The sequence below is a fragment of the Ceratosolen solmsi genome, unplaced genomic scaffold (assembly GCF_000503995.2).
Source record: "Ceratosolen solmsi marchali unplaced genomic scaffold, CerSol_1.0 scaffold56, whole genome shotgun sequence".
NCBI lineage: Eukaryota > Metazoa > Arthropoda > Insecta > Hymenoptera > Agaonidae > Ceratosolen > Ceratosolen solmsi.
This window is the reverse complement of record NW_011948425.1, coordinates 2,640,549-2,666,787: the sequence shown is the minus strand read 5'-3', so window position 1 is coordinate 2,666,787 and position 26,239 is coordinate 2,640,549. Positions and strand designations below refer to the sequence as shown.

At 35.8% G+C, this 26,239-nt stretch overlaps 2 protein-coding genes across 2 annotated transcripts; both read right to left on the bottom strand.

Moving 5' to 3' along the window:
• Positions 1–6,860: 6,860 nt before the first annotated feature.
• On the bottom strand, positions 6,861–7,049 carry LOC105363008 (putative uncharacterized protein DDB_G0271974; the record flags this gene model as incomplete). Its single annotated transcript, XM_011500578.1, has 2 exons — positions 6,861–6,914; positions 6,975–7,049. Coding segments are annotated over 2 exons (129 nt in total), but the record flags the coding sequence as incomplete, so codon positions are not given.
• Positions 7,050–7,715: 666 nt separating this feature from the next.
• On the bottom strand, positions 7,716–25,475 carry Dfd (homeotic protein deformed). Its single transcript, XM_011500296.1, has 3 exons — positions 24,683–25,475; positions 24,279–24,604; positions 7,716–8,439 (listed from the first exon to the last, which is right to left on the bottom strand). Exons 1-3 carry the CDS (start codon positions 25,270–25,272, stop codon positions 7,745–7,747), a joined length of 1,611 nt encoding a protein of 536 aa, XP_011498598.1. The 5' UTR covers positions 25,273–25,475; the 3' UTR covers positions 7,716–7,744.
• Between the last annotated feature and the right edge of the window lie 764 nt (positions 25,476–26,239).

The window sequence follows — 26,239 nt, the reverse complement described above, 5'->3', positions numbered from 1 at the left end:
CCCCACGTCCCATATCCTTCCAAGCTCTACCATCGTCCAGTAACAGCTGCCGACGCGAGGGTGAACAACGCGTGATAGCACTTTATCCGCCGGTACTGCAATTCATTTTATTTAATAATAATCGATTACTCAGCCGGGCAATGTGGCACTTTTCAAGTCAGAGTGGCTTAGGAAACTTGATTTAAGGCGAGTTTCGAGGCGATGGTATCGAGGCGCTACGGCTCGCTCGCGAATCAGGAGTCCGCAGAATTCTTTCTCTCTCTCTCTCTCTCTCTCTCTCTCTATATATATATATATATATATATATATCTTTCTCCCGATGCGTAACGAGGGCGACGTCGCTGCGGAGGCTCGACCACCCAATTGGCCGGCATATGCGATCCGAGTTGAATCGCCGGTGATCGCCGCGCTTCATTTGTCTTGGGGAGGAGCGGTCGGGGGCCCCCGGGAAAAACAAGGTCGCGCTCGCGCTCCGACTGCCTTCGCAGAAGTCGAAAGTGCGTCGGACGATCGGGCTCTTGTCGCGTCCCGACGGCCCTCGTGAGATCCACAGCCGCCCGATGAGGAATGACGCGGCCGAGATCTGATTGCCATGAAACCTTATTGCTGGATTATTACGGGCCTCCGCGACCCTTATCGGCGCGTTCACGCCCATCCCATCAATGTCACCGACATCGACCTCTCTCCCCCCTCACTCCCCGCCCCCTACTCCATCCCCTTTACGACGGTGGAACGCGATTACGATCTGCGACCATAGCAAGCGCCGGCATGCACGAGCCTATTTTCTTTGCCGACTCCCGGTGCTCGTTACCAAGTGCCAAGTCGGAAGTCGCGTTCCGAGAACGTCGTAGTGGGCTTTTAAAATCATTCCGACTCGTTCTGCTTAATTAAGTCGTGCCCAAACTTATCTATGTACGACTAATGATACCCTCGAATCGTGCCCGCCCCTCCTACACCTTAACAATAGTATTTGCATTTATTTATCAAACTATTTAGACGGGGCAACTGCCGCGTTAGCCACTTATGTGCGCAGGTTAAATTATTTCAGTTAAAGTAATTCAGGATGGAAGTCGAATTCAGGTGAAGTTCGAATAAGGTGCTAAATCATCATCAATACCATTGTCTTTTATTTTCCTCTTTTATTCTTTTTGAAACGTTTATTTATTTTCCTTTTTAACCATAACTATCGTGGCGAAACGTGCTACGTAATAATAGTATTTCACGACAGTCGTCGATAACATTCCTCTATTATTCTCTCGCAATATATTTCTTTATTAGTAATGTGACTTACTACATCGCTGCACGTGTGGCCACAAGAGCAATGAAGTGTTCGTAAACTCATATAAACGAGCGCAATGGGTAAACGTAAGATTTATCAAAGCACCGCTGCTGTTAGAATAGACGGCGATTGGCGGATAAAACGGGCAAGCAACTACGGTCGCTGGGGCCAAAAATTCCAACCGCTCATTCTTCAAATAAAAAAGTATAAAACACAGTTCCATAGAAGTCAACGGCGATCGACAAAGTTTCTCAAGTTACTACGGGAAAATTTATCGGCGCAGCGAGGAACTCGCAACGTTCCAATAGGCCAGCAGCATTCGTCATCATTCGCTTTTTGACAGCGGATATTCTACCATAAAAAGAAATATGTAATTGAAGAAAAAAAAGAGCAAATGAATAAAGAAAAAATAAATTAAGAAAAGCATCAAGCCCGACCACAACCAAACGCAATCGCACTAGACATTTTTTAATACTCTGCTTCACTTTCTTCCTCGACCCAATCAACGAATTACGAGGTTCATCGTAATTACAATGGCCCATCCAGCGCAAAGATGATGGTATTCTTATCATGACCACTTGGACGTCTCGTGTGCGTAAGATTCAATGAAACAATAGCGAAAAGTCTTTGCCCCACGGTCCCCCCGATATTCTCCATTTTCCGACGACGAAGCCCCGAGACCGACGGTCGAGAGCTTGACCCAAGCCTGGTATTCTGACCGATCGCAACCTTTCACTCGTCTACTCTCTCTCTCTCTCTCTCTCTCTCTCTCTCTCTCTCTCTCTCTCTGTCTGTCTGCCTGTCTGTCTGTCTGTCTCTTTTGCGCTCTCACTCGCTCGCTCGCCGGCTTTTCTAGTTTCATGGGCGGTGGCAAAGCCGCTCTACGGGCGTCTCCCATTCGTCTCTCGGAGCCACCCCTCCTGCGGGAGAAAGCGAGCGGGGGTATCGTGCACACCTCGCGCAAGCGTCGTCACGGGCGATCGCTGGATACAATAGCGACTGCAGCTGCGTGAGTTGGCTTCGTGCTAATGCCTGGACAGATGCCTCCCTTCGGGGGCGCCTCCTTCTTCCCTTTATTATCCTGGGCCGGTTCGCGCGCTACCGGCCGACGACCGATGACTCGCTCCACTCGACCATTTCGCCGATCGTCTTCCTGCGCGTCCTGCATCCTTCATGCCAGACTAGCACCAACTCGGGCATTAAAAGCCCATCTCATCAATCGATGAGCCCCCGAGCTTGTGATCTTCTGACCGCGAAAGCTGTTTCACCTCTCCATCGGCTGTCAGAGCTTGCCGTTATTAAGCTCATCAACGAGATTAATGTCAAAAGCAAATACGCTGCTGAATTTTTTTTTTTTTTTGTAATCTGTGTGTAACTATGACCTCGTGAACGTTACACCCCACGCTAACGTACCGAGTGAATTGTTTGCGTTCTTATTCGCATATTCGCCAAAGAAGTTCGAGCTATCTCTCTCTCTCTCTCTCTCTCTCTCTCTCTTTCTCTATCGCTCTCTCTCTCTCTCCATCTCTCTATCTCTCTATCTCTCTATCTCTATCTCTATCTCATTTTGGGACCAACTTCCTTAATTAATCGGTAATAATACGTTTGTGCGCTGTTTTGCTGGTTACGGGTCTTGGATAATAAAGAGCTTGAGAATGAGAGAGAATGACAGAGAGAGAGAGAGAGAGAGAGAGAGAGAGAGAGAGAGAGAGAGAGAGAGAAAAGGAAGAAAAAAATAAAAAATTAAAAAAAGCAACAGAAAGGAACTAAAAACCAAACAAAAAAAGAACAAGATGTACGATTAAGAAATTTACGAATAATAAGAGTAAATGCCAGAAACTTTGGAATAAAAATAACGAGTAAAAAAGGAAGAGCTGAGAGGGGCAGTAGACGATCGCCTTTTTTGTTGCCTCGTCATCTTCTTTTCCCTTTATGTTCCCATTGGCTTTTTTCTTTCTACGCGAATCTCGATAAGCGATCCCCCTTTGTACGCAAGAATATTGATCTCGAGAGTTGGGCTGCACGATGCAGTGAGGAAGCAAATCGCGTGTAGCTTTATCGTGCAACGGCCAAAGTAAACGTAAAAAATTCATTATTTAAAATAATGGGAAACAGTTGATCGTACATCGCTGTGTGAGAGTGAAATTAAACAACAGAATAATATGTTTTTTTCTTTCTTTATTTATTTCGTGATGTATTTATCGGTTTCATCGATATAAACATAAGCATTATCGTGCCAATAATTATGAATCGTCGTCGGTACTATACAAGGTATTATATACACAGAAAAGAGTACACAATGTCACACTTATACGACGGCTTGTTTACTCGTACACAACTTTTTGTTAATCGCCTAAAGTTAATGTTATTGTCGAACAACGAGGAGTGAGAATAGCGCTTGAATAATCCGGGCTACGGATCTATCAAACTTGATAAAACGCTAATCTCGTCCATTGTCTGACCGTTTTACGACAATTTCAGAATTACGTGTCTTTATTAATTAACATTTTCGTTCGGCTTATATGCTACTTTCATACAGTATAATTAATATTGTTTTGGTATATCGTCACAGCGACTCTGTGCATAAATCGTTTGATTTCTACTCGCTTACACAAATAGTAGCTCAGTTTTTTTTTGTTTTTTTTTTGTTTTGTTTTTTTTATTTTTCTTTTTCTTTTGTATTTTTATTTTCACGGGTGTTGTGTCACGTATTGAGTCATAATCCACGGTATTGGTCTTCCATACTCCTAATAATCTTTTTCGTTTGCATTAAAAATATAGACACTACTACATCTCATAAATGTATGTACATGGGGTTTGTATGCGGTGTAGTTTAATTTTGAACGCTGAATAAAAATAATTACAAAATGCTGAGATCAGAATGAGTTGTTACTGTGATCGTCTACCCACGCGAAAGTGAAAAAAAAAGTGTTGATTAATTTAGGAAAACTATCAATAGTTTTATACGAGAGTTGTAAGTATAAAGGAAAAAAAAAAAAAAAAACAAAGTCGAAAAAAAAGAAAAAATGGCCCTTACGTTTGTAATAAGCGAATTACATATTAATAATTAAGGTCGATTAAACTAAACAAATACGCATGAAAATTACGGCCACCTCAAATTTATATTTAGAAATATATAGTATATGAATAGTCTATGTAAGATATACGTTTTTGAACACAACAGCGTAACGAAGCTTACGTCAATTTTCATTGATTGGGTATTCCATTTAATACGCATTTTACTCATTACTTATATTTTAAAACATAGTTCATAAACGGTGCCACTGCGATTTTTCTTTACAATTTCCCATGGACTATCGCTCAGTCGTCACATTATTCGCTCGTGGCTCTGCTTACGTAAATAGAAAAGAGAACCGCTTGTATACAATATTGTGTATTTTATTTTAAACACTTGGGCGAGTCGTAATGAGCGAGCATTTTCATTCGACCGCATTAACGATTTCTTTACAATTATATACACACACCATTTCCTATTATTATTATTATTGTTATTATTATAATTATTTTATTATGTACATAACTCCATAGTGCTTTCAAGGACTTAATCTTTACGGAGTATTATCTCGAATTAAACAAATATAAATATATATTTAAAAAGAAAAAAAAAGTTAAAAAAAAAAATATATATATATATATATATATATATATATAACTTTCATTTTTCATTTTTTCATTGTCCCGCTAGAAAATAAATGTCAAGCAAAATGCATCATTTTTTTTTCTTTATACGTTTTCTTTCTTTCTTTCTTTCTTTTCTTCATTTCTTTAATCCCTCCCATCTCTCCATCCCCTATTTTTATTATTATTATTCTTTTTTTTTTTTTTTTTTTTTTTTTTTTTTTTTTTTTTTTTTGATTTTTGATTTTCCGTCCAATACGAGACAAATGGCACATATTAACGATTATTAACTGGTAAATTCCTCATAACCAGTTGCGTCACTGGGTTACTTCACCATCATATAAGAGAAATAAGGATATTAAAAAGAAAAGAAAAAGAAAAAAAAAATTCGTAACACGGATATGAACATTATTTTGAAATGAATAATTTTTATTTATTCGTACCATTTAGTTTTTTAATTTATTATCTTGTGAAAGTATCTATAACGAATGAAAGAGGTTAAATATATCTTTGAATTTAATCGAATCTGAAGTAGAAAGGAAAAAATACCTTTTGATTTAATACAATTAGTTATACCTCATACGGAAAATGTCTTATACATGCTTGAAAAAGATTTATTTTTAATGATAAATCACATACTCTTTGTCGGACAATTATTATCTATTAGTATTTCCATCAATACATGTCGAAAGTTACATTACAATTTTATTTTCGAAATCAAATACGCATAATCGTCAACGAGTAATTAATTATAAGAAACAAGAGGATTCCACGATTATTAAATTCAGTATTCACTTAATTTACGTAATATTGATTGAATATATCAAAAAATATTACTCATTTTACAAATTACATTAGATTTAGCTAATCGTAATAAAAGTTAGCCGTTGCTACAGTTCAAATTCATTATCCTTCATTCAATGACTGCACGCACTTTATCTTTCCACGTTAAATTTATATATTTATTAATTATTAATTCATACCATTATTATGTAAAAGATTTTTTATTTCCAACATGAATCCTCGGCTGTAGAATACTCATAAACTAAAAGTTTTTATACTAATATTATTGATCTATAGAAACGAGATTACGAAATAATAGACACTTTTTCATATTGTTATTTTTGTCATCGTGTGCTATCATTTGATATAGTAAGTTTTTGCATTTTTGCATTTTTGCGCCTTTATAACTTACTACGCAGAATTTTTCTCTAATACATTGTCTTGTTTTCCTCAAGGGCAGAATAAATGAATAAGAACTGTGCTCTCTAAAAGCGCATATCTACGCATATCGTGCGCCAAATTATTATTTCAACAATAAACTTTATCAAATGAATACGATGATTCGTCAATGACGCGTATCTTCGCCGGCTTATTCTAGATTTTAAAGAAGTATGAAACTTTGGGAATCACGAAGGGTTAATTAATTGGTGAGTAGAATAACAGAGACCGTAGCACTTTTTTGTTTTATGCCAATTGTTTCGTAATCTTATCAATCGATGAATAGTAATGGCATTGATGACGACGACGATAATAACAATATTAATAATTAATAATAATTAATGATAGTAATTAAGAATAATAATAATAATAATGATGATGATGATGATGATGATGATGATGATGATGATGATGATGATGATGATGATGATGATGATGATGATGATGATGATGATGATGATGATGATGATGATGATGATGATGATGATGATGATGATGATGATGATGATGATGATGATGATGATGATGATGATGATGATGATGATGATGATGATGATGATGATGATGATGATGATGATGATGATGATGATGATGATGATGATGATGATGATGATGATGATGATGATGATGATGATGATGATGATGATGATGATGATGATGATGATGATGATGATGATGATGATGATGATGATGATGATGATGATGATGATGATGATGATGATGATGATGATGATGATGATGATGATGATGATGATGATGATGATGATGATGATGATGATGATGATGATGATGATGATGATGATGATGATGATGATGATGATGATGATGATGATGATGATGATGATGATGATGATGATGATGATGATGATGATGATGATGATGATGATGATGATGATGATGATGATGATGATGATAGTAGTAGCAGTAGCAGTAGTAGTAGAAGTAGTAGTAGTAGTAGCAGTAGTAGCAGTAGCAGTAGTAGTAGTAGTAGTAGCAGTGGTAATAGCAGCGGTAGTAGTAGTAGTAGTAGTAGTAGTAGTAGCAGTAGTAGTAGTAGTAGTAATAATAATAATAATAATGCTTATGAAGATGACGATGGGGTGATGATGATAATATTAATAACAACAAGGGAATAATAATAATGAAGGGATGCTCGGGTCGTTGGCTGGAAACTTAGAACCGTGGCGAGCGCGAGGAGGAGCCGCCGTAAATTCGATCTAAAACTGTATTCGCAGGATTAAAAGAATTGGAATGGCTTGAAACATTGTTTATGATTTATTAGCTACTTTGGAGAAAATAGTTTCTTAATGAATAAAGACCGAGCGGCGAGATACTTTTTGATTAATCGTCTCGGCGCGGCTGATGTTTAACGCGGGACTCGCTTAAGCCCCGAAGAAACATTTGGCCGATAAGCCGTTACGACATAACTAATGCATTTATTCCGCGACACGTAACGCTCATCTCAAAAGCCCGGCTGACGTCGCCGTCCCGCGGTAGCTATTACGAGAACAGCCCGTCCCCGAGTACGTCGGTCCGGGCGCGGATCATGGGGAAGGCAAGAGGACCGCCCGCCCCGTCGTCCCGCAGTCCCTCGGGCCCCGTGTGTTACAGGGCCATGAGGCCGTAGTCGGACTTTATGGCCGCCGAGGCGACGCTCGCCGTGACCCCGGGCGAGCTCGTGCTCGCCGGCGCGAGGGGACTTATGCTGCCCGAGCCCATGTGGACCGGGTCCATGAGGCCGCCGATTTGGCAGTGGCTCAGCTGTGCCTGGAGATGGGCGAGGGGATGCTGGCCGAGATGGGCCTGGAAGCCCGGGTGACCGGCTGCTCCGATGCCAGGGAAGCCGTCGCCCGGCGGAGGCTTCACGTCGTGGACCTCCCCCAAGCCCGACATGCCTCCGTTCACGCTCCCATCGAGGCTGCTCTCGAGGCAGCTCTGGGGCGAGTTGTTGTTGTTCTTCCGCTGGCTGCTGCTGCTGCTGCTGCTGTTGGGGTTCTTGGCGGTAGACCTCGCGGTAGCCTTGCCGCTCTTGGCCGGCTGCGATTGGCCACTCGAGTTTTTCCGTCTTACGTTCTTCGTATTGGGCAACTTGTTATCCTTCTTCCACTTCATGCGCCGGTTCTGGAACCAGATCTTGATCTGGCGCTCGGTCAGAACGAGCGTGTGCGCGATCTCGATGCGCCGCCGGCGCGACAGGTAGCGGTTGTAGTGGAATTCCTTCTCGAGCTCGAGGATCTGGTGCCTCGTGTACGCGGTGCGCTGGCGCTTCGGTTCCATGCCCGGCTGGTACGAGCCGTTCGCTGAAACAGATAAGACGAGGGTGCGCAATGAGTTTCGTGCTCCTCGCAATACTTAGCCGGCGTGCAGCAATTTTTCGCTTCGGCGACTCGGCGCAATTCGACGGTTAATTTTGCTTACGAGCGTGGGCGGAGAGGCTCGCGTACCGTAAATACTGCTAGTCGCGGCTATTCCGCTAAAGTCGTTCTACGATCTTCGAGTGCACGTGAAGCGAGAGTTGACGTGCCTTTCGTGACTCTTTAATGGCTTATGGCACTTGGCCTTTGGACTTTAGCAAGTAACGGTTCCTATCTACATATACGAAATGCACTTTTTCTCATTATTGCTCAAGCCGAACGAATTTGTATAGGATACTTGTCCACCAACTTATACTTGCCCCGTGGATTTGACTTTTTCCTAAATTTAATGGCGGTTTAATTTAATTTAACGGCCTATGACATACTTTTTCAGTCGATTAATCAATCAAATGTACGTCTGAATTATGCTTGAAATCTATATCCGAGTAGAAAAATTTCTGTATCGTCACAGTTAAATTGAACGATATGATGAGCCCAATGAAAGAGCAATCAAAGCAAAAACAAAGAAATACACATTTTGCGGATTTTCATTAGTAGACTATTGAATTTAGGCTTTGTATAATAAATATCTTATTTCATTTAATAATATGTCTTTAAGCAGCTTTATCTACATGTATCATACGAATAGTTTGAAATTATTAAACTAAAAATTACATATATATATATGAATTTTTGCAGAAACAATATAATATGGGTGAATTTTGTTTAAAGGGGATTATGTTTATAAAATAATATTGACTACGTTTACCTTATCTAATCTAACCTACCCTAATCTAATATTTTTATTGAATATTATCTGAATAAAAATAAGAAATTAAAAAATAAATAACGAAATAATTTGAAAAAAATAAAGAAAATAATTGAATAATATTTTTATTTATATGCAAAATATAAGTATTCGTTTTACATGAAAACTTAAAGTTTAAATAATTTTACATTTTAACTTACAGAAAAAGTAAATACTTAAAGAAATATATATTAAAAAAAAAAAAAAAAACATCATTTTGAAATGAATTATCACTTATATTATATATTTATGAATTATACAAATCAAATTTTATATTGTGCAATGTTTATTATGAAAACACAATATAAATATGTAAAATTATTTATTATGTATATTGCGTTAGTCATTATGTAAAGCCAATGCAACTAGTTATATCAGCTTATCATTAAAAAATATCCAAAGATAATTTTTCATAATTTCCTGTATTGTGATACCCCGTATCATACGTAACATTTTTAAGATTAAGTTAATAATTTTTATCCGTTAAATAGTTATATTTAATGGTAGCTTGTAATTCATAGTTTAACGATCTCATCGTAAAATTAAGAATTTAAATATTCATGGAAAAATGCTCATAATTTACAAATTGTGATAACGTCAAATAGGAAGCAGTCGTTAAATATTAAAATAATGATTGTAGAAAATTTTAATTTCAAATAAGCAAGTTGATTTTGCATGATATCGGTAGCCGCTAATGAACTGACGAATGTCAAAAAATAAAGTTGCAGCAGCTTTGCGTTATACTTGGCATTAAGATATCGCTGGCAAATAGATATAAACTTCATTCATAAATTCTCAACTGTGGATTATATTGACAAAGTAAGAATGAAAATTCTAGCAAATCTAATTATCACTATCTCATTTATAAAAAGCAAAAATATTATCATTATCGACAACGATACTACTAACAATCAACATAATTAATAATTCGTTAGAATTACTGTAAATTAAAATTAAATAACGTTTATGCTTCGTGTATACATAAAAATCAATGTTTTATGCAGAGGATGATAACACGAAAAATTAAATCCACTATTGCTTTATGTTAATGAAATATAAGCATACAATAATTACATTTATTAAATTTGTTTATTTATTCGTATGAATTGGTAAACATTGAATTATAAAATGCAAGCAATAGTTCTATAATATTCCATGAATTCACGGCTTAGATTTATGATAAATGAATTAATCATTGATTTAATCAAGCGCTGCGCCTACAGGAATTTATCAAAGTACAAAAGTCCGAAAGCACGAAGTATGGGAATTTTCATTATAATTTAGTCAAGAAATAAAATAATAATAAAATAAAGAGATATTAATTTTTACACAATTTGATTAAAATAATCTCTTGGCAATTAAAAATCTTTTTCTTAAAGTGCAGGCGAAACTTGCACAGCAGCTGATTTACATAGCATTTGTTTGTATATGAGATTAAAGAAATGAATGATGATGACTATGAGCGAAGCTATTTTTATCATAATTTCAAAAGATTCTTTTTATTCTCACGATGTACGTTAACATTTAAAACTATTCCCATTATTTTATGTATCTGTCGTCTTTATTAATTCGTTGCAGAAGCATGAGTTTAATGAGGCGAAGTTTATTATATAAGAAATGTTTTATTATCATTCGTTTATTATTTAATTATTGCAAATTTTTTAATTATGTTCGATTTAATAGTCATTGTCTTAGAAATATTTCAGCATAATGTTAAGGATTAATTAATAAGCATAACACATCATTGCTTTATAGAATGTTTATTGAATGATTGCATAGTTTACATATTTAGCAGTACATTACTTAATTTTCCTTTTCTTTTTGTTATTTTGTATTTGCGGGAACCAGAGAATGCAGATTTTTCCTTTAAATTCAGCATTATTATGAATACATTGTCCGATGTATCAAATTTGTTATGTAATATTTTACGATTGGTAAATATTTGCATAGGTCATCCGTCATTGGCTGCGCAGTCAATTCCTCGCTATTCCTTAATTAATGAAAATGTATTGTAGCTCGCGTTGTAGCAACATCCATAACCATATTATTTACTTCATTATCAATTTCTGATTAAAAGGAACGAGCGAACAGAACGAATCTCTCGCTCAAGGTGTATGTCGAAGGGTAAATTAAAAATTTAAATTAAAAATATACAGGACGCACAACGTGAATACTCAACACCTCGTATACATTAAAATTAAAAGTTATAAGAAGAAAAAAGTGTATGATACTCTAAAGAATACATCATTGGAGAAGAATTTCCTGTTCCTTGTCATTCAATACGAAATCGCACGAAATCCACATATCGAATCTCAAGGAATGTCTACGAAGATGTATTTCAAGTTTGTATTAATGTCGACTTTTTCTCTCATGACGCTCGATATCAGGACGAGCTACCGAAAGGATCATCTGCGGAATGGTGACGAAAGTAAAAAGAAAAGTAAGTGGTGAAAACAAGCTACCGAACTGGCCTTAATATCAGTATCGCTCTATCTTCGCGCATATGTTAAAACTCTGGGGCAAAGTGGTGTAGTGGTCGTTTTGGTGGCTTCCTAAAAAGAGAAACCCGGTCCGGTGGTCCGAATCGGTCAACGGTGTATGCAACGACGGAGGACGACGTGGACGGGGACGACGACATGGCGAAGGAAGCTCGGGTGATCAGTTACGGGGACGAATACATTATGCGCGATACGAGCAAATGTTGCTACTACTTTCATTCCGTTTCTTCGTGACGTGTCAAATATGATTTATGGGAATTCGGAAATTCAATTAGCTTGCTCGAGCTACCTACGCGACACAGATTACGAGCCAATTATTATTGCTCTAAGAAAGGATATTGTCGTGAATTCGTGGCGCCTAGATGAAATGATCGCTCACGCGCGAAATAGTTTCCAGCCTTTATTTCTTGGCTCTTGCATCGTAGAGAATTTTTGCTGTTGCTGATGAATCTTTTGCCATCGTAATGGATCACTTTATAGATTCGATGCCATCATAAATTCTTAGGTATTTCTATGCGCACGGGAAGCACTGACAAACAAATATCGCACGACATTTATATTCATAATGAGCGTAGCGATGCATAAATTATTAGCGACGGGGTACAGAATGTAGTTTATTAATAATTTCAGAGAAGTGAAAAGCATTTATTATCTTTTACGCTGCTTCCAATATACTTCCGCTGTAAGCTTCAATTTATTGAAATCAGGCATTTTTGCAACAATTGAGATTAGAAAATTAACGGATCGATTAATTAATTATTAAAATTGAAATTTAATTATATCAAGGTCACTTATAGCATTAGCATAATCTTCGTACGATCACATGGCATGAGAATTTGAAATATTTGAAATATTATGATTTTTTTTTTCCTTAACATTATTATATCCAAAAAATAATCTTCATCTGAATTACGTACGTTTCGCTTTTCTTTTTCTATTGGGCGTGCCAAGTTCATTATGTTGATTAAAAACACTTGAAATTAAATTACATTCCCAATGTAATTAGTTGAATATCTATCAAACGTTATTTCAAACTTTATACATTTCTTTTATGATCTATAGATACGACAAACTATTTAGATACGACTTTTTGACATTTTAATTCACAAAAAATTATTATCGCTATTATTGTTTAACTATATATTTTTATCATTCGTCCTTCCGTTATCTGCTTAGATGTATGCTGCATTCAATATTTTCTATATAAGCTTATATAATATTAATTGTTCGCCTTATCATTTTAATCACTTAGGGATAATATGACGGGAAAAAAGCCAGTGACTAGTGATAATAAGAAAATCATTGATACAATTATTGAAATGGCAATTGTATTGAAAAAAAAAAAAAAAACTTTTATTAACAATCATTTTTATTAACAAACATATGTTAAAAGTGAACGAATAAATTTTTACGCAAATTCTAATTTACTCGTAAATGTTGAAAATATTATATCAATTATAAACAGCAATTGCATTCACGGTGTAACATTCATTGCTTCAACATATTCTTTCGAATATTATGAACGATTACCTATATTCAAATTATTAGAGGTGTTTTTTCTTCGTTAATAAATAATTCCATTTGTGTAGGTTTTACAAGTCTTTCAATGAAATTGTACACTTTGATCCATAGCTTTCATACATAATGTGAACTATAGCATATTATATATTATCTGATAAATCCAATTTTTTTTATCATAATAGGAATAAGTAAGAGAATGATGTAATCATTAAAAATGAATAGAATTTTTATATTCGGAAAAAGTACGTTTATGTTTCATCTAGAGTATATTTAAACAATAATTTAGAATAAAATTACATTTATAAACATAGAATTGTGTACATAATAAATCAATGAAATAATACTCAATACGAAGATCCTTATTCAAACACAATTTGTAATAATGACCTTATGATATAATAAATAAATGAATAAAAAAGTCTATGTAATGCTTACGTGAACTATATATTATCATAATCAAAAATGAAAACAAAAACAAATTTACTTCTTAATGTAGGATTCATTATTTCTCTAATATCAAAATATCAAAATTAACTAAAATATATTTAACAATATGTGAGAAAAATTAATAAATAATATATTGTATATATAAAAACAGAAAGATATCATTTAACTGATAAAAAAACTATATTGATTAAACAAGAAATTTTGTTTACATACTTTACAGACATTTTAAGTAACTATTTAGCTAGTAATTTATATATAATAATTAATTATAAATTGATATGCCTGATAAAACAATTTCAATAAATCCTTACATAATTCATTGTAAATATTACGTCTTATTTCATCAAATATAATTATATAACTATTTTCAAAACTTGGACATTAACAAAAAGCATATTGCATTTATTCTTAAATAAAATCTAATTTATAGCGATGATCCGTAAATAAAAAAATAATATAAATAAAAAAAAACATCATTTTTTTTTATAAAAGAATTATATTCATGTATTTGGATTGAGTGAAAAAAAATATTTCATTTTAACAGAATGGAAGACGTTTTAAATCGCACGATCGATCCTTTCACCAAATTCAAAGAATTGGGTTAAAAGATGTAAGACAAAATAATGGTTTGGATAAAAAAAAAAAAAAAAAAAATTGAAATAAAAAAAAACCTATACTAGAAATTAAAAGAATATAGTTCTATATTTTTCTTATCTGTTATTACTTTAATCTGTTTTACATAAGGAAAGATATTATTATTTTTATAAATAATATGTTTTGTATATGCTTTGAACATATTATTAGTATATATTTAATATGTTGAATTTTAAATGGAATTGATTATGTTGAGAAGAAAATCTTATGTTTTATAATTTATTTAAACAAATAATATTAATACGTACGCGTATTCATAGGTATATGGTATTAGAGGGTTAGAGAGAATAAATTATGATTGTTCAAAAAAAGGTGAAAAATGGTATCCTATATCAGGAAAAAAACGCGTGATAAGGAAGAAGTAATGAATTTGATAAAATTAAGAAGCTTAAACTTTTAAAATGTAATTTAAAATGGTATTGTAATAAGCAATAACTTTTGCCTAATTATGAGAAATTTGTAACATATTAGAATTTTGTAAATGTTCGATTATGATTGATTAATTGCTCTAATTGATCAATTAGAAAGTTAAAAATATTTTATAATAGTAAATTAGCATTTGAATTGCAATATTTCACGATTGATTCAAATTATATATATTTATAATTTATATATCTATATTATATATTATATATATATATATATATATATATTCTTATGTAATCCAATATAATTGGCTATAAAAATAATCCAGCAATATTCAGATATCCAACTTAATTATTAATTAAGAACTCTGAGAGATACAATTTTAAATTATTCATTATAATTTGAAGATGTAAGGTTTAACGTTAATCAAGTTTCTATTTAGCTGTGTAAAGATATTATCGATAGATCAAGCGATATTGATATTAACATAGTATAAAAGGAATGATTTTTTAATTTAATCAGAATTCAGAATTTTGTATTAAAGCATGCATTTAGTAAAAGACAAAATTATCAGTAAAATTTGTTACCGCATAATTAAAATAGAAAATAAATTTGATCTATATCGTTATACAATTGTATATAGAGAAATATACGATATATTCTTATCTATAGATTTATAATATTTATAATATCCTTAATATATAATCTTTTTAAAAATATCGAATGAGAAATTCATCAAAAATCGATTTAAAATTTTAAAGTTTTATAAGCAATTATATCTATATTTTGGCGAAACTGTTTCTTTAATATATTGTTATTAGATAGATTCTTTAATTTAAAATAATATTAATTATTAATTAATAACATTAGTAGATTATTTAAATTGAAGAAAATAAAAATAAACAAAAAATTACTAAAAAGGAGCTATAAGTAAGCAATGGCTTGTATAATTTAATAATTATGACCTATTCATATCCAAATATATTAAAAGTAAAGAAAAATGAATAATACTATTAGAAAAAAATAGTAATTGCTTATGAAAAATAATCTTAAAACTAAAAATTGATCAAATATAAAATTAAAAAATAAAATAATTGTAGAAATTTTACAATATGTTTAAAAATTGCCCGAAAAAGTAACTTTATATATATTATTCAATATTTTATTGTATTTGATTAAAGAAATAAATTCGAGTCAATTTTACATGACATTTTTATGAAATATACATTATCTATTATTATTTTAATCACAGACTTAAAACATTAAAAAAAATTATCAATTATTACAATAAAGTGTTTTCAATTATCTAGAATGACGAAGATAATAATTACAAGTAAAGATAAAAATTTTTCGTTACATTTAAAGCAAAATGTAACAAAAGGATATTAAATAAACTAAATATAAATAAATTTTTTTCTAATGTTCTTCATGAAATGATATACTCAATGTAATTAACAAACCTAAATATGGAATTAATATATACATTATTTTCCAATGAATTATGAAAATATAAAGTTCACGTTAATATATAAAAATTAAATTATTTAAACAATTTGTTTGTTTTTTAAATAGTACATGTCATGAAAAAAAAGAACAACCAAGAAGGTATGTTAAAAATGTATATAAAATTATCCTTACTAAAAGAAATATTATCCTACATCAGAAATTTGTTTTTTACTCAAATTATATTGTGAAAATTGATTCATTACAACATTTATTGGCAAACAAATGAAGATCAAAGTAGTCTAAATTATATAATTAATAATGGATAAATAGATTTTAAAAAATATTTAGATTTTAACATTTTTATTGAATATACAATAACAAATCAGTTAAAAACAGGATTAAATGAATTTAATCAAATTAATATATTATTATAATCAATTTATGGTAAAAAAAATTGATGAATTTTAAAAAGTTAATTATAATTTAAAAATGTAAATATCTGTTAAAGTAATGTAAGAATAACAAGACAAAATAAAAAAATTAATATGCGTAAATTAAATGCATAAATTAAAAACAATATATATATATATATATATATATATATATATATATATATATATATATATATATACAATTATAATGTATTGTCAAAAGAATACGTAATTATTTGTAAAACTTTGGTGTCATAATTGTTAAAAATTAAGATAATCTTGAATTCGACAGTAATTTTTAACAAAATCATATCTTAATTTGATAGATACATTAAAAAAAAAAAAAAAAATGTGTAAAAATATCAAATTTTAATATTCAAAGACAAAAAGTAAAAAGTAATGAATCAACAAATTAATGATATTTGGTAGAAGAACTGTATTAAGCAAATTGAAGATCATCATATCACTGAGTATTGAAATATTAAAAATGTTGATCCTAACTTTTGTAAGTCACGAATTATTAAAAAAACGTAGGAATGAAAAAAAAACTCCAAAATCTTACGTGATATTGCATATTTAGAAAGAAAACGTATTCCCTTCACGACAGAAAATTATAAATTGTATGATAGCAAATTGATAGTTATTGATAGAATAGATGTAACGTTCAAAAAAATTACTAATAGTTGTGTATTGTAAATTTTGTAAATCGATAAAATTTTCAACTGACAATTCACGTCAATATAAGAAGCGGAAGGAAATTTTCGGAAAGATAAATATAATTACTTATGACTACGAATGGGAAAATTTATATATATGTATATAAAAAGATTTTTATAGCATAAGGAAAATCTTTGCCATGTATTTTCAAATACAATAAATAGAGGTATTTTAGTGGAACTGACAATTACAGGAGCTAAAAAGATTTTTCATCGCTTGTAGGTGACTTAGTGATCGAATCGTGTAACACATGGAAAAGTTCATTACGCCGGCTGCGCATCGTTTCCAACTCACATCTTCGCATCTTCGTCGTAGCCAATATCAATTTTAATAATTACCATTACGCATTGCCAATAGCGTTAGACAATACATTTTCTCATTGGTTGCAATCAGTTGGCGACATTGTAATTATCCACAGGCTCTACCGTATTCCCAAATGGCGCGACATCTCATACTAATTTATAAGCGGGGCGTTACGTTATTCGAATAGCAAGAGTTCCACATGAAATACAATACACCTTCTCGATTATCAAGCCCCTTGATCGTATCGTGATTGATTAAACCGATCACATTACACGATTATCGGATAAAAAATCTCGACTTTTCAAGATGCAAATAGAAAAGCCGATCTCCTACGCGGTCAATCTCATAATCGACGGCAGCTCTGTGACAGCAGCCGTGACGTCTTGAACATTTCCCCGGGTCGAGCAATCAGAGAAACAACGGGCGGGGTCCCGCATGCGCGAGCATCGATATTGGAAGATTCGGATCTATCCTCCTCCGAGGCGCTCGTGTTTTTCCATGCCGGGAGAAAACGAGCGGGGACAGGCGGGTTCGAAATAGCGAGGCATGGTGGTCCTGGTACGCTGGAGCCCATGTAAGACAGAGAGAGAGAGAGAGAGAGAGAGAGAGAGAGACAGGGGATTGGAATCACTGCGGGCACATTCCATTCCGAAGCTGCTGACCCTTCTTCCACGGTACGCGGCGTCCGGCATCGACGATCATCGTACGGCACCGTCACAGGCCACGAAGAGAGATATTGCCGCTGCCTGCCTCGACGACTCCCCCAATCCCCCCCCCTCCAACGACTTCGCCACACATACACAATCGGACACGCGGAGAGAGTCCGGGAACCAACCGCATCCCGTAATCAAAGTCCAACGTCGCTCTAACTACCTACTTGGCATTGCCCCCATAACTTTATATTTATAAATAGCCTCGCTCGCCGCTTTTCTTTCCTCGACTTTGGCCCGATGATTCGCGCGTACCTTAATCGAGCCATTGTGCGACTTAAAGTGGGAGACTCGATGTAATGGAGCGATCGCGATGGCTCGGGCACCGTCGTCAGAAGTGCGACATTAGCGGTGAAAATGATCCATGATCATTCGTTGGTTGCTGGAGTGCCGACTCGAGTACCGAGGCACTGCGTAATGCGCAACGAGCCCCGTCGCCTGTCTCGTAATGCTCCGTCGATTGTTTATTAATTACCATTATTTATTAATTAACATGTTGAATTAATTATTAAAGGGGATGAAGCTTGTTAGGCAGCATTTTAAAGGGTTAATTTTTAAATTCCTAATTGGTCATCGCTAAATGGTTAATAATAACCTTAAGCATATGGTAAAGTTGATGGCCGTTGGGTTGACAAATCATATACAATACATTATAATTATGCAATTTTAAATTGTAGTCGATTAAATTAATTGACTGCTATTACGGGATGGAGAGCCATCGAAGCAATAAGTACCTTGTGACAATCAAATTTATTTTCAATAAAATTTAATCATTTTTGGCAAGGAATTTTTTTTTTTTTCATTTATCGTTGAAAAAATAATGGAAAGTCTGATTCTAGGATAAATTGTCAATTTGGTTTAATGGAAATAAAGTTTTATCTATAAAATACATAGGGAAACGAATTTTTCATTGTAATGTTAAGCATGTCGTTTTCCAAAGTTCTACGTTTTTGCAATTACTTTTTTTCTTATTTTTATTCACGCAAACGGTATTCGCCTTGCAAAACTATTCTATCACTATAAATATTTCATATGTTATCCGAGAATAATAGGCAAACAAGATTGTGCTTGAGCTATTTGCATTGTCTATTAAAAGAATACTAAATTATTTAATGGAATAATGCATTATCGAGCTTTTTATTTAATTCACACCTTAAAATGCTTTCGTAAATATTTCTTATTTTGTAACTCATGCACTGGAGTATTTCTTACTCGTTAAATCAAAGTGTCTTACTTAAATTCCTCGAATATCTCATTCGAGCGCTCTATAATTGTTTATTGTACGTAATATTTAATTGCTTAGAGTTGCACGCTTATATTTTACTTTCATTTAGGCTCTATTATAATTGTTATATTGGCACTTTATTTATTATGGTGATTTAGCGATAAAATTAAATTTAAAGGAATATATGATAGGTCATATATGTATTGAAAGCGGAAGGCAATCGTTGAAAAGCTATTTTTAAAAGAAAAATATTAGAATAATTGTAAATGCACATATGCTCGTATTGCATAAGGTAAAAACATTTGAATAAAAAAAAAGTATGTGCATATTTTGCAATTGTTTTAAATTATTTTTTTGAGTGCCACCTATTGGATAATATTACGTGTATTTGTGAAACACATCTGTAATTACGAAATGCTAAAGAACTATGAACCTCTATCGGTGAAATAATTAAGGGATTAAAGGATTAGTGACATTTTTGTCATCGCTTTTTTTTTTTTTAAATCTCTCTCTCTCTCTCTCTCTCTCTCTCTCTCTTATTCTTATTATAAGTGGCAACGATTGTGAATAGATTGATAAAATATAGCAATGAATACGTTACAATCGAATGAATAATATGCGTTCGTGCGGATGCTCGTGTCTGCGTGCTTGTACGCATGTATACATTTACATTTTCTGTCAAAATAATATTGTTCGAATGTCCAATTATAATCGATATACCAAGCGATATTTAATATTATCAGTAAGAAAGATCGAGCTCGCGCTGTTCGATGGGGCAATTCGATAACTTTGTATACATATCGGATGTATACCTGAAAAACAAGGAATAGCAAAGCGGCTAAGGACAAACGTCCTATCTAGGTCTCGTCTCGGGTCGTTTCGTAGGGAATAGTTGCAAGTTGGTATGAACTGCAATTTTCGCGGTCAAAGGAGAAGGGAGTCTCGGAATTACAAAGCCAACCGACCGATTCCGAGGAGTGTTACGATGCAGAAAATATTTTTCGAAATGGCGCTGTAGCCTAGAATAGACGCGACTTTTGTCGATCGTACGTCATCGGTATTTTTGCTATTGTTAATTTGGATTTTGGGGCTGAGTTTTCGGAGGAAGTCACGTCCTCTCGGGATGCCCAACGTATTGCAAATTTTCTTTTTCGCCTTGAGATCATGTGGTTTTATCCGATGGGGAAAAGACTTGTGTCGTTGCATAAGTTTTTCGTGCTTTGTCCTTACAGGTTTTATAAATTACACTCGGCAATCGTCACCGACTCATACAATTTATTAACAATGTCAAACAATAATATTAGCTGTGAAATTTAACGCAAATAGGTTATACATGCGCGATTGCTCGAGCTAAATTTTTGCAATTAGTTTCCTGTGCAAAATTGAAATTTGTTTACGTAAATATTTAAATACAATGAATATGCAAAAGATTTATAGTTTCTTTCAGTATTTTTTTGAAACTGAAGTTCTTTATTCATTGCAAATTGATATCTTCGATCGAGAAACTTGATTAGCATTTTAAAAAATTCTCGCGTTCATGTAATATCAAAGAGCAACTAATGTTTAATACTAATTTAAATAACAAAGAGTATTGATTTTTAAATCTATTACAATTATTTTATTTGAGAGTTAAAACATGTTTAGACTATTACAAATGCATTATAAAAATTCAACGATTTCACAATTAATTTTTACATTAATTCTACATAATGGAAAATAAAAATATTCCTCAAAGTTTTTAATGCTTTTAAACTTATTTTAATATGTCAAAGTATTGTCTATAATGTATATTTACAATAATATAATACAATAATATAACGATTTTTACAATAATAAACATGTATATTGGTCACTTGAATTTCTATATTGAAATATGAAGAAAAAAAAAAGCAAACTAATTGTTTCTCCATATTATTATCATAGATTAAAAACTTTATGAATCATTGCAATTTTCATTGTTTCAAAAAATTCACCGCTTTACATTAATAATATTGATTGCAATTTTAATAACGCATAGGCCCACATTAAATAAAATGTTTCATTATTGTTTTGTAATTAGCTCTGATATTTCTATTGCCAATATATATATATATATATATATATATATATATATATCGAACTTTGTCAATAGGATCAATTTAATCAAACTGATCACCATACGTAATTATTTATAATAACAGAATCACGATTGCTTACAAAAATATATAACATAAGATTCAAAATTAATAAGACGAAATAAACATTATTACATAAAATGTTGAAGCACATAATCAAAGCTTTCACTTTTGAAATCATTTTTTTCATAATAACGATAAAATATTTCGGTTTAATATATATTCCCTTTATTAAACTATGTTAATTGGTTTTTACTATCGAGCTTTTAAATTTGAGAAAAAAAAAAAAAAAAAAAAAAAAAAAAGGAAAAATACATGATTATTAATTTAAGTGGATTATTTATTTTATCTGAATAGTATCAACTATTCCGTTTAGCAAAAATATTTTACTTTGTCTATTAATGTTCTTTCGATTATTGATTGTAACAATTACGCGCGCACAAGCGCGTACACATAAAAAAAAAGAATTTAAAATCATCGATATAATGAAATTATCTGCAGCTATTTTGATTATTTTTATAATAATAAGTTAATTACTTGGATGGTGAAATTTAATGAAAAACCATATACCGAAAATGTGACAAAATGTGAAGCAGTATTGGTGTACTTAGGACGTAAGGACGAGGCACTGAGCTTAAAAATATCGTATAAAATTATTTGCCGCTTTATGAAATTTTTAACCTGACAAAATACATTTCATTATCTAAACAATAATTATGCCTCGTGATACAATATAAGAGGATTGGATGCACAAGTTGGTTAGAAGAAATGCGCTGGTCCGACTTTTCCCCGGGTTGGATCGCTCTTTTAGTACCACATTGCGATTAAGGAAAAAACACTTCTTGCCGGTTCAACAGCGCACGGATGAAGTGAGCAATAAATAACCCGTGGGCGTGACTGTCACACGCAGAATCACAAGCAAACTACCTCCCGTAAGCCTCGGCCGGGGCTATTTTTATTTTCCCGCGTCCCATTAAAACGGACGAACGGACGGACGAATTGCCGAATACAAATCCGCGTCCCTGAAAGATGAACCCAGGACGAAAGACGAGGTGCGGCCGACTTGGCGTAAGATTCGTCGTCGTTGGTCGGCTTGAAAAATGGCGACCCATTAATCCCATTCGGTTTTCCCCAAACATGCGGAAGAACATGCGCGGCTTAGCAGGTGACAACAAGGTGCTCCGCTTGATTCGCCCTCGTAATTCTTCTCTTATTACGGGGTGTCCCGACAGGCCAAGATAAATGCAACGCTTAAATCAACGCGCCACTTTTTGTAACCTGCCGCTGAGGACGATTCGCTCGTCGTCCGTGGCCCATTGTAGCGCACGCCAAGTGAGTTGGAGCGAGACAGAGACGGATATTGAGGGGATGCTGGGGGATGGAGCTGGTGGCTGCTAAGGAGATAAATAATGAGTGCGCTAAGGGACGAGAGGGGGCGGGAGGAGGAGGAGGAGGAGGAGGAGGAGGACGGGTGTGATGAGGACGTCTTCGATCTTAGACCATCCTAACCTTGGCGCACCTTGCGTTAAAGAGAGAAATATGAAGAAATTACGATCATATTATGTGAATTCGCGAGGTATGATCGTCGAGGAAGAAGTTGCTTAATCGAGGATCAATGCTTTGCTCCAACCATTTTTTTTCTGTTTTTTTTTGTTTTTTTTTGTTTTTTTTTTTGTTTTTGTTTTTATGCAAATAGCAGTATTATACAACAGCGCGTTGTCAATTACTGGTCGTAACCAGTCGTAAAGCGTGAGCGAGAGATCTCTCTCTCTCTAGGGAGAGAGAGAGAGAGAGTGAGAGTGAGAGAGAGAGAGTGAGAGAGAGAGAGAGAGAGAGAGAGAGTGAGAGTACGCCGATGTGCAGCGTCGGTGGCTATCCGACGGATGCTTACGCGCTACTACGCTCATAGGCTCGTGTAATTGTAAACTTAGCGGCGGGTATAAATCTTTTTAATGATTATTTTGAATGCCAGCGCAGTCGATTAAATATAATCATCTCCAATGCGAAGTCTTTATAAAGTTTATCGCATTATTCTCAAGCTCCATTAACTTTACTACAACTCTCTTTATTCCACACTCCTCTATTCATTAGCGCATGATCCATAGGAATTTTTATTCTTTTTTCTATGTCGTCGATCCTTTTCCAAATACACAATTTCACCTTATCCTTATTCACATTTTTAATTTGCTTTCATTTCTGTGCTCGTCTACAAGCGCGCGAATTATTAGCCGTGCAAACAGATAAATCAATGCCAAAGCCCTTTCATTGTATTCGTCGTGAGGCGCGACTCGTTGAATCATCATCAATTTGCTTTATACCCACTTACGTGCGTTTATCTACCGTTGTAATGTTGACATGACCGACGCGTACTTTAGCCTGTCGAATGCCAAATCCTTACTGACATTTGCCAAGTCGGCAGGTAGAGAGTGGGGCGTAGCATTAAATCGTTGAAAGTACACAAAGAGCGGGTACGTAGGTCCGTATAGAGGAATCTCGGAGACGAACGAAACGGCACGAAGCAAGAGGAAATTCAGAGATAACTCACCGACTCCAGCAACGTGTATCTTCTTCATCCAAGGATAGATAACGCGATCCCCGTTCTCCTCGTCCTCCTCGTCGTCCTCCCCCATGCCCGGGGATCCATCCATCATCTGGTCGTCGTCGAGGTCGTCCTGATCGGATCCCTCCTCCTGGTGATGCTGTCCCTGCTGGCTGCTCTGGAGACTCTGATGCTGCGACTGTCCCGCCTGCTGCTGGTTTTGCAATTCCGGAGACGTATCGCGATGCATCGAGGCGGAACCCGCGGGACTGCAGACGTTACTGTCGTGCTGCTGCTGCTGTTGTTGTTGTTGTTGTTGTTGTTGTTGTTGTTGTTGTTGTTGTTGTTGTTGTTGTTGTTGTTGCTGCTGCTGCTGCTGCTGCTGCTGTGCCTGAATACTGTCCTGAGACACGTGATTTTGCATGAGCGTTGGCGAGAGAGTCGTCGAACCCAACACCGTCGCCGAGGAGACGCTCTGTTGTTGTTGTTGTTGTTGTTGTTGTTGTTGTTGTTGCTGCTGCTGTTGCTGTTGCTGTTGCTGCTGTTGCTGCTGCTGCTGATGGCTCTGCATGGAGGGCGGGCAGGTCAGGGGGGGCTGCTGCGCCTCTGGCGGCATCGCCAGGGCGCCAACCGCGTGGTGGTGCGGATGCAATGTCGCGTGGTGCACAGCGTGCACCTGGTGGTGCGGATGGTGGGAGGCGTAGTATCCCCCGTAGCTGGCGTAGCCACCGTTAAGCTGGACGGCGGAGGTCGCACCGTATGGCGTCGAGGCCGCTTGGTGATGGTGCTGATGATAGCCGTATTGCAGCTGGTGGGACTGGGGGTGATTGAGGTGGTGGCCACCGCCGAAGAAGTCGGCGCCGTTCGCCGGTATATAGTTACTCTGGCTGTACTCCTCGCTCGGAGGGAACTTGGGGTCGACCATGTGGTGGGCCACGGTCTGCTGGTGCTGCTGATGATATCCGCCACCCGTGGACGGATTCATGAGGAAGGAGCTCATGTCTGTCGGGGCGCGGGGTCGCCGGGATCGTCCTCGAAGCACCGCTACGCCACTGATCCTCTAGCTACGTTAGACGAGTCCTGCTGGGCGCTCCGGGCACGCGACTCACATGGCGAGTCGAGACGCTCGCGTCACTTCGCGGCCCAGCATCCCGCCCGGCCGGGGCGAGGTTAAGCGAATCAGGTCCGAGTCCTCCTTGCCGTGACGAGATCAGCCCGCACTTCACGAGCCTGCGTTCGAACGGTCGATGGGGAGCGCGCGCGCGGTCTTCCCGTCTCGCTCCTCCACGCGTGCACTTCTGCGACGTCTGTGCCCGGGCACACGGAGCTCGGGGGGAGCCGCCAGCTGGTGCCCGCCCACTCGTGCCCAATTACCATACCACGTGAGCGCGGCACGGGCCAATCAGAGCCGCGCTGCCCGAGCGACCATGATGGATGGCTCGCTCGCGTGCAACACGTGAGTGTGGCGCCGCGCCGAGCCCCTGCGGCAGGTGCACCAAGTATTCGGCTCGGTCGCTAGACTTTGGGAATCGAGATCGTAGTACGGCAGCGGCGCCGCTTGCCACGAGAACTCTTTTATTATCCTCGGCCCTCTCGCACTTCCTTTTTACCCTTTACGTGACACTATTTTTCTGCTCGTTTTCTTTTTTTTCCGTTTCGTTGTTTCGTCGCTTTGTCAATGTAGCACACGCGAGAGGTGCGCGCGCGTAGATGCTGCGGAGGAACCCTGCGAGCCGAGAGAAGACGTCGTACTGTCAGAGCGGAGCCATAAGGAGCTGAGGCTCGCCGTGCCTCGGTACGAACTCGTCTGACGGCCGTCCGCTCGACCGGCGCTCCCTCCAGTTCGGATGCGCTCTCTCTCTCTCTCTCTCTCTCTCTCTCTCTCCTTACCCTCTCTTCCCCATCCGTGTGCATCGCCGTCCTTCTCGGGCTCGCGAGAGGCTAGAGTCACGGCCCCACCATCGTAT

What these genes read in the sequence shown, in the direction of transcription:
- Dfd (XM_011500296.1), bottom strand. Translation starts at nt 25,272, where the DNA reads ATGAGCTCCTTCCTCATGAATCCGTCCACGGGTGGCGGATATCATCAG. An exon ending in ACGCTCATGCAAAATCACGT is followed by an intron (nt 24,605 to 24,682) that starts GTCTCAGGACAG and finishes ACAACAACAACA; the next exon opens with ACAACAACAACAACAACAAC. An exon ending in GATACACGTTGCTGGAGTCG is followed by an intron (nt 8,440 to 24,278) that starts GTGAGTTATCTC and finishes TATCTGTTTCAG; the next exon opens with CGAACGGCTCGTACCAGCCG.